The sequence below is a fragment of the Nestor notabilis genome, unplaced genomic scaffold, assembly GCF_000696875.1.
Source record: "Nestor notabilis isolate BGI_N333 unplaced genomic scaffold, ASM69687v1 scaffold20509, whole genome shotgun sequence".
In the NCBI taxonomy this organism is placed as follows: Eukaryota; Metazoa; Chordata; class Aves; order Psittaciformes; family Psittacidae; genus Nestor; species Nestor notabilis.
In genome coordinates, this window is record NW_009942642.1 from 2,567 (window position 1) to 12,382 (window position 9,816).

General features: G+C 40.5%; 1 protein-coding gene across 1 annotated transcript; it reads left to right on the forward strand.

The window, feature by feature from the left end:
• Positions 1-4,788: 4,788 nt before the first annotated feature.
• On the forward strand, positions 4,789-7,432 carry CREBL2 (cAMP responsive element binding protein-like 2; the record flags this gene model as incomplete). The annotated part of the gene is made up of 3 exons (XM_010021503.1): positions 4,789-4,986; positions 6,140-6,287; positions 6,994-7,432. Coding segments are annotated over 3 exons (348 nt in total), but the record flags the coding sequence as incomplete, so codon positions are not given.
• Positions 7,433-9,816: the final 2,384 nt, after the last annotated feature.

Consider the following 9,816-nt stretch of genomic DNA (forward strand, 5'->3'; position numbering starts at 1 on the left):
ATGTAGGTGTTCCTTGGCAATTAATCTCTGTTAAAATAAAACTTGGATACCTCTGAAGTATTTGGGCACAGGAAAAAGGAGAAATTCTGTCACTTATTTCTGCCCATGAGAAATTAATTACTCATGTAAGTATTGCCAGAATGTACCCTACATCCAACAGCTTCTTAAAATCATAGAATCATAGAATAGTTAGGGTTGGAAAGGACCTTAAGATCATCTAGTTCCAACCCCCTTGGCATGAGCAGGGACACCACACACTAAAATGTTTTGCTAGATCAAGGCAGCTACTTACATGTGTTGGGTATACAAAGGAAGGTAAAAAAGTAGACTTAGGAAAACCTTTTGTTCCCAGTTCTGATGACAATAAAGCAGTCCACTTTTTAGGTTTTTAAAAGAGTAGATCTCAATTCCTTGCTCTTGTTTTAATTCCCCTGTACGAACTGAGCCAAAACATGAATGAGTAGATTGACTTTCAAAAAGTGATTTTTTTTAAGACAAAATCTGTATTTTAAATGGTATTTTAAATTTAATAAGCAAAAAAATGTGTCACTCTGATTTCAGCTTTTATAGGTGAGATTATCATCAGCTGTATGCTAAGTTAAGTTCTGCAGACCTTCAGCCAGCAATGCAACCAAGAGTCTGCTTAAGGTGATTCCTTGAGCTGGATCTCCAGTACCGGTTGATGGAGCACTTAAGAGTGTCTTGTTTGTAAGAGAAAGAACGAAGAGCTGCCAGAAGGTGCTGAACTGGTCAATGCAATCTCAGCATTGCTGATCGGTAGTGCTGGACAATGCTTCAGATAGTATTGTTTTAATCTGCCAAATTGCTGCAAACCTGCAGATGTCACAGTGAGGCCAGCTTTATCACAATCTTCTAGCCGAGTGGCTCGGTTCCTTGGGGTTGTGAATGCTAGTAGCCACATTATATGTCCTCCTTACTAAGGAGGACCTCTCTATCATGCAATCTGTCAGTGCTTCTGTAGAGATCTGCTGAATCCCTCTAATAAAAAAAATTCCAGAAATCTGAGAGATTTTTCTTTATTGGGGCAAGTAATTGCAGCTATTTCCAATTCCAGGTCAAATAATTTTCTACCTGAACCCTGATGCCAAGCAAGAATGATGTTACAATTCAAGTACTGTATTAAAGGGGAGGGAGTTACGTTTTCGTATTTTCTGAAGTCTGAGTGAACTGGAATAGGAGGTTGGTCAGATTCTGACAAATGCATGCCATTATTAATATTTCTATAACAGATTTTATGATTAATGTTGTTCTGGGTCTTGATTGCATGTGGCTCCCTGAAGAGAACCCCAAATCCTGACTGCTGAATGCTAATAGATCACATCCTTTTATAAACTCTAGAGGAATACAAAGGGAGTAAAAAAAATGCTTGCTTGTTTTTTTCTTGGTCTCTTGCCATGTTCAACATCAACTGGCACTTCTACTTTGTCTTCTTTCTGTCACATCAGCATGGCAGCTGAGCAGGCAAACATGACTGCTCATGGTGACATGGGATGGTGGCAAAAGGCCTATTTTTTTTCCCCAGCTGGGTTGCTAGGGTTACAGTATGAGCTTCTAAATATTGGTGAGTAAAAAACTCTTCAGGATGCAGAGTTTGATTAAATCACTTACCAAACTAGCTATGCAGGGTGATATGTAAGTGTATGGGGAACTCCAGTTCAGGAGCCATGAAGAAGTATGAGTCTTTCAGGGTGGCATGAAGACAGATTATTAGGGTTTTACTGCTTAAAGTCAGAGTTGGAAGGAAGCTTTTCATTATTTCCATAGTCCTGGTGGTTAGAGCATTGGCAAGCAGTGACCCAAGAGGTACAAGCCTTCTTCCTCCCGTAAGAGATCTTGGGTGGTGTTGCAGTGGTAAAAGATCTTGGGGGAGAGAGAGCAATTAGTGCACCTATCTGTAGAAAGCTCTTCAGAGGAACTAAAGGGAAAACAGTTAATTGATAATGGTGGATCAAGAATGCATTTTCAATGTGCAAAGCAGTCTACACTAATGTCTAATTTCTTTGCAGACCTCAAAGTGCCTTTAACTGTTTTTTGCCCACATCTCTAGATCTGTCCATAAAACCCATGCTTTTAAACTCAGTTTGCATGAGCTGACTTGATACCTTACTGGTGTAAAAATCCACTCTTCCCTTGCCATTTGTATGTTTTCTTTGTTGATGTTGCCCCTACCTTAAAAAAAGGCAACAGCTGTGTATAAATATACATAAGATACTTTAAAATAGTATACCCTTAAAAAGAAATTATTTTATGAGATTGCAGTGTTGAATGGATTTAATTGCTGTGAAGCTGTGCTGCTTGTCTATGGTTTTCATTCCCAGTGCTTGCCCCAGATGCTGGCTGGGGAAAGGTTTGGTGCTGTTTGCCAGTAGCTTTAAGTTGCTGGTGGGGAGAAACAGAGAGTGGTAGCAACCATTGCCCAGCCTGAGGTTCCGGTGAAAGAGCATAGCTGTGAGATGCTCCTGTGTGGGACTAAGACTTGAGTTACGGTTTTGTTCATACAGCAGTATGTGGTGTGCTGTGAACTCTGACCTTGAGTGCTAGCTCACTCTTCTACAGGGCCAGAACTCAAGAGTGGCAAAAGTTTTTTAGGAGAGCTGGAGTGTATGTCTCTACCAGACCTTATCTACCTCTTGAATTCAAAGATTTTCTTGAAACTACCTTGCATTGACACAAAAACCCCTCAGGTACTAAAAGTCTTTGAGAACTGAAGTACTTTGACTGTAGTGTATAAAGTAGTATCAAGAAATCTTTCAAGTGCAAGTAATAATAGATGGCAAACTGTGAGTGCCTACAGCCCCTCCTAGGAAGACTATGTGTATTTCTAGCTGCTGCTGAGCTAGGACTATGAAAGACACCACGCATGAATATGAGTGTGGTTCTATGAGAGGACAGAGCTATGCTTGTCGTGCCCAAAAGGGGACAATCACTTTCCTTTCTTTGGAGCTTCTTTCCTCCTTGGCCATGACTGGTTAGTTTTGTCTTACTTTGGTGAATATAGTGTCTCAACCAGAGGATCTTAAGGAGAACACTTTGGTAGAGTGAATGGATTATTCAAACTGTGTTCAGCAGCTCAAATGTTAAAGAGCTTGATTTTTATTTTTTTTTTCCTTTTTCCTTTGCTTTTCTGAATGTATTATGTTTGTTTCATTATCACTAGATGTCCGTTGTGTACTTTCTGTTCCTCCATTTGCTTATGGTGGGCAGCTACTCCTGAATAAATTAGGAGAGGCTATATGGAGAGAATAGAATTATGTTGGCATGTGATTGTTGACTCACTTTCCAAAGAGAATAGGCTCAGTTGTATAATCCTTTTTTTCCTCCATTCTAACACATCAGTTCACTATGTTATTGTTTTTATTTCAGCCGGCTAAGTTTGTAGAACAAGTAACTTCTTTTGAATGACAAAGCTGGCTTGTTTTGTAGTATTACACAGTTAAAAGTGCCTTTTTTATGATGAGCTCTGGTATTTTTGAACACTGCCTGTTAGAAGAAGTCTCATCTGTATACAGTATGGTGAGACACAAAGCCAGCAGTGAAATTCTTGTATGTAGGTATGTGTGTTACGTGTGTTTCTCCACACCCCCTCCATTCAAACTGTGTGGTCAGAGTGCAAATAAAGAGAAATCCTCACTTCAGAGGGGAAGTGGGGTGTGTAGCTGACATAATGCTTTTACAGGGTGATACTATCTGATGGCCAGTGTACTAAGTTTCAGACCATATTTAAGACTTTAACTCTTGTACCATGCTCTCATGTTAAGAGTAGAATATTAGGGTGGGGAAGCATAGAGTAAACATTGAGGAAACTATTCCGTTTTTGTTATTTGTAGCAATAGAAGCTTTCAGACTTGTAAAAAGGAGCCATAAAGGAGGAGGAGAAAATGATTGCCAAATTTGCACTCCATAGGACAAGCTACATTTCTGCAAGGAAGATCTAAATTAAGCACTGGGGAGTGTTGAACACTGGGATAGGTTGCACGAAGAGGTGTGAGGAGACAGTTTGCCAGGCTGTGTAATAATGTTTTGAAGGTAAACATGGACAGAGTGGATAGGTACAACTGGAACAGAGACAGGACTCAGTGTAACTGAGTTCCCTGTTTAGTAGAATTCCTCAGAAGATTCTTTTGAAAAAAATTGGGACTGAAGGAGCTCAGATGGCTAATGAATAATTCTGACAAGTTGCACTTTTAAAGTAAGCTGAAACTATAGTCATTTAGTTGCAATGAAACTAAGTTTTGGATTATATTGATATAAATACATATTTCTTTTTTTTCTTCCAAATTAAAGTGTTAAACTCCATATAATGTAATATTTCTAGAGCTGGCAAGTAGACTGAGACAGGCTCTCTTGACCGGTACCTGGTATGAGGGTGACTCAGCACTGAAGATATTCAGAAGCCATCTGGAGACTGTCCTGTGCAGCCAGCTCTAGGTGGCCCTGCTTGAGCTGGCAGGGGGGAGAAGTTTGAACCACATGATGTCCAGAGAGTCCTGCCAATCTCAACCATTCTGTGGAGCTCCTACAAATCATATTAGTAGCATTTATGTTAAGACTGCTTAAGCACTGACTTCACTATGAAATTGTATCCCTCTCTTGTTTTTGATGTTGTCACTGAAAACTTCATACATCAGCACCCTTACTCCCTCTGTTGCTCCATAATCAGTGAAAGCATATGCATGACTTTCTACTTGAGACATCTAGTAGGCACAGTGACATGGTTATAGCGTTACCTTTTCAGAACATGTTCTTTACTGTACCCTTCCTTTCCAGGTGGTTGGAGGCAAGGTAAAGAAACCAGGCAAGCGAGGTCGTAAACCAGCCAAGATAGACTTGAAGGCAAAACTTGAAAGAAGCCGTCAGAGTGCAAGAGAGTGCAGAGCCAGGAAGAAGCTGAGGTACCAGTACCTGGAAGAGTTGGTTTCAAGCAGAGAGCGAGCCATCTGCGCTCTCAGAGAAGAGCTTGAGATGGTAAGAAACTTTCATTTAACCTAGCCCTCAATATTATTTGGGACCTGTCCTCGTGGACACTTGTTCTCAAAATCACTGTGACTGAGAGTGGGATTTTGCTAGCCATAAGGTATCAAAACATCAGTAACAGATGCATTCGCTGTTTGTCTATTTTGAATACAAAGCTCATGTCATAAGTTATCTGCTGGTTTTGAACTTGAGGCAAGCAAAGAAAGTGCCATCGCATATAAGTCTGTTGTCTTTGAAATGTTTGTTTTGGAAAGCCTCTGACAGAGGTAGAAAGAGGTAGAGGGTGGAAAGAGATGTGTTAATATATCAAGGGGGGGAACGTATATTCACAGTGAGTCATTGCTTCCCACAGATGGTTGTCTCTGTTGGGGAGGTTGATTCTTGCAGCATACTCTCTGTGTAGTTGATTGCACAGCTGTCTTGTGTTCTAGCATGTGTAAGATGGGTGTCTTGGCCAAATAAGCTGCATTAACCCAAGAGAATGTTTCATCTGGAAACAAAGACTCTGCTCCTCAGTGATATTGGGATGCCATTGAAATTCCACTGGAGCCGAGGCTATTGTCTTGACCTTGCACTAGGTTTGTTTGAACAGGCAGGGTTAATCACAAGTGAATAGGGTTAGGATTGGGTAGAAAGTCAGTCAACTGACCACAGTTTTTTATTTACTTTTTTTTTTGATGCGCTTCAGGGTTTGTGAATGAAGAATTCAAGATGAGGGAAGTAGGAATAAGGCACATGTGCTGTAACTGTGCCTTGCACAATCAGAAAGGCCCTCTTAATAGTCAATCAGCCCCAGAGTCATGTGAAATATTTGTTTTTAATAGGCCATGAACTGGAACGACATTCTGGCATGGCAGCAGCAAGAGAATGCACAAAGTGTTCCATGTTGTTTAATAATTACAGTATTCTGTCTAGTATTGCCACCAAGCAGCAGTTTGTTGCCTGAAACTGGATTTACTGAGGACAGGTATGCAACCACAGACACGTGCTTAGCTCATTAGTGTGCTGCAGTTTTGTAAGAGGATTCAGCCCAGTAAATTCAAACCTTAAATGAATATACTGGAAGGTAAAGATTACAGTTCTGTTTTGTCTGCTAATGTGATCCTGGCAGTTTGCTAATGCCTGATGTGTTTGCATATTTCAGTACAAGCAGTGGTGCATGGCAATGGACCAAGGGAAAATCCCCTCTGAAATAAAAGCCCTGCTAACTGGAGAGGAGCAAGGCAAAGCACAGCAGAACTCAACAAAACTCGCCAAGGCTGGGAAGGCAGAAGCAAACAGCAGCAATCCCTGTAAGTATGCAGCTTATGATTAATTCCTGTTTTGTTACATCTTTTGTGGTGTAGGAAGAAACGTAAGGATGTGCTTTTGGGCACAAATAGTTGATTGAAGCAAAAAGCTCAGTGGGTGGTACAAAGACTCTGTGTAATGTTTACATGAACATCACAGAAATTACACTAGCTAGGAAGCTGGGCAGTTAATTTTAAAAGAAGACTCAATCTTTGTGTTTCACCAAGGCCTGTGGAGACCTGTGAAGACCTGAGACCTTAATCTTTTACAGCATTTTCTGTTTTCCTAATGCAAGGTAAATGGAGCACATAAAACATAATTGAATTTTAAAAACTCCATCAAGAAAACATTATTCTAGCTGCAAGCACTCAAAAGTGAGAAATGCTGGACTTGGGATTTCCTTTGGAGTCTTCTTTGTGCCTCATTTGTTCTTGTCCAGGGAGTGAAACTAGGTTCTTCTGGGGATTGAAAAGTGAAAAGATCATGTGATATAAAGTCATATTCCTGATCTGTACATGCAGAGGAACAGTTAAGGTGTAGCATGGGCAATTCTATATCGCACGTCTTCTAATTTTGTAATATTTCATGTGACAGGTTAAATTACACTTTACATTTTTAAAAACAGGAATTCCTAGCTTTATGTTCCGAGGAAATGTGAAACCACATCTGTAACTGTAACAATCTTCCCCCATGGTGCATCATTCACAGGAGGCCGATGCAGAATCTTCCGCACTGCGGCAGAGGTAGCTTGGTAGCTAGCAGAAGAATGCTGTTGTGAGAGAAGTGGATGCATCCCCAGATGCAGGGGGGAAGGATCCCAGTCCGCTGTCTTCTGTTTGTTTCTCCCCACATGCAACTCCTTGATTATGGTGTTCCTAAGCCTGCGTGGAGTGGGGCTTCTGGGATAATAGGTGTTTGTGTAAGCAGAGCCTTGTTCTTCCTTTCTCTACACCACCCTCCCCAAATACTACTATGGCAGCTTTTGGGCATTGTTGGTAAGAGATGGGGGCTGCTTTTGTGTCAGAGCCTGGAATTAGACTGGCTTTGAGGTTGTAGTTACGTGGTTGATAACCACTGTGGGAGTCTGAGGGGTTCTGTAAAATAAAAGCAAGAGGAGGATCTGATAACAGCTTTGCTAAAGCCAAATGCAGTATTGTAGGTCAAGGAGAAGGAACTGGATCAAAAGCTTTCAGCAATAAGGTTTATAATAATGTAATTTGTAACCTAAATAGAGATATTGCTCTCAGCATCCTTTTATAACGTAGCATGTCTTTTATGCGATTGAGGGGAGGCACTAGATATATTCTCTGCCCATACTTCTTTTGCAGTATGTATATCCCACCCCCTCTCCTCCTGGTAAGATAGTCAAAGCATGTCCCTCTACCTTGCTTCTAGCAGTGGAACAGCTGCAATCTCCTCCCACCCATCATGCCCTGCTATCTTTCTGTATCAACCTACACTTTCAGCCCTATAATATCTTTCTAGACTGCAACGTATTAAGAATTTTGCTGTGCTATCCTTGTTTCCCAGCCAAGGATAATGCCAAGAATTGATAGCAAGGAAAACAAGTTGCATCAGTTTGGTTTTATGGTAAGAGGGGTAACGGCAGTCTTTTGACTCTTGCTCGTCCTAGGTATTGACAGATAACCTGCTACTTTCTTTAGACTGCTCTTCCTCCTGTATATGCTTTTTGCATTGATATGATGAAATGTGGAGAGTGGAGCTCTTGGGATTTTCAATGGGGGTTTTGCTTGCTTATTCTGTATTTTGTTTGTGACAGTGTCTTTCTCTGTATTATATGAAGTGCATGGAACATTTTTTAATCTCACCTTTTCTTCTTTGTTTCATAGAATAAATATTATAATGAATGACTTTGCTAGATGGATTATTGTCTTCTTTTTACTGAAATAATTTGGCCTGTTTAGCATTATCTAAATTCAGAATTAGTCAAAAGCACTGAAAGTAATAAAGTGCTGTGCTGTACAGCACAGTTATTTTCAGAATTCCATTCTAAGAGCTCATATATTAATCCTTAAAGTATAGTTTTAAGTTTATTCTCTAGACCCTCCACACATGTCCTTAGTTAGCAATTGCTAGAAATGTTGCATAGACATGGAAAACTATAATGAAAGGGTAAGTAACGCTGAAGCAGAGATGGTGAGGATACGAGGGTTTTGTTGAGTCCCCCTGCCCTGTATTTTAAGCTCTGAACTGCAGTTTGTCCTGAAAAATAGCAAGAAGCCCAACCCATAAGTTTTGGAATTTTTTCATATGTTGAATGCTTGCCTGTCCTTTTTCTGGGTTCTCTGGAGGAAAAAAACCCAACAAAACCAAACGATAGGCCAGATGTCCAGAAGAATACTCTGTGAACTTTGCAGTTGGATTTTGTAACAGGATCATGCCAGAAGTGTAATATATTATTTTTTGTTAGAATTAGACTTACACAGTCTAGTTTCAAATGTAAACTGTGTCTTGTAATTAAACATATATTTCAAATGTTATGTGTATGCTTAAGTGTCTTTCTGAATCGGGGATATAGAAAACATGCAGAGGAGTTATGGTATGCGTGACCAGAACAGCTCCACTCATCACTAGGTAATGTGACAAATGCAGCTCTGATCTCACCAGAAATGCCCTACTTCCTCTCTTCCCTTCACTTTTATTTTGTGTCACTTTCTGTGGTATCAAACAAGAAACTTCTTGGGAGTTTTCTTTTATGAAAGAAATGGAGAGTTGGAATTTCTCGTTGTGATGAGCAACAGTTTTCATCTGTTCCCCATCATGGTGGCTCCTGCTTCTTGGCTTAGCCAGCAGTTGACATTACAGGATTGTGTTTGGCAAGCCTGGGCCCAGCTCTGTTGCATGAACGGTGGCATCCATGTTCTAACAGGTTCTTTGTGCTTCATGCAAATGGAACAGCAAGTGTGTTACAGCCTACATCATCTTAAACCGTTTCCTTGTTTGTCCTGCAAGCCAAAATACATGTGATACATAGAGGCTCTAACTGCAATTTTCGAACCTGCTGTAGGTGCTATAGTTCATTACAAGTGTAGGATTCCCAGCAGCAATCATTAATTTGATAAAGTTCTGTGGCTTCCATCACGTGGCAGATCGTGCTATGTTATAAATGTTCTGGCCTTAGGTGGATCTTCAGGAGTCCTTTATTTTGGAGTTTGAAGTTTAGCAGCTCCACTTGAAAACTAACAGAAATATTTGTGGTTTATGCTCATTTGATTCTCTAATGGTTACAGTCTTCATCCACATTTTGGTGGTTCCTAGAAGTGATATAACCAGGACTGTCTAGGAGTCTCATACAGTACCCTAAATAAAGGAGGATGGTTTAGTCTTACCCTCTCTGTGTAAGATGGGTACAGCCTTCCACCCATTTCTCCTGCAGTGAGTGTGTGCAGCTGGTTCTCTCTCACAAACATTGAAGAGAGGAAATAAGCCTGGAAGTGCTTCATTTTCCCACTTGCCATGGAAATCTAATGGTCATCTAGAACTTTGCCCAGCTAAAGGTGGGTATCTTTT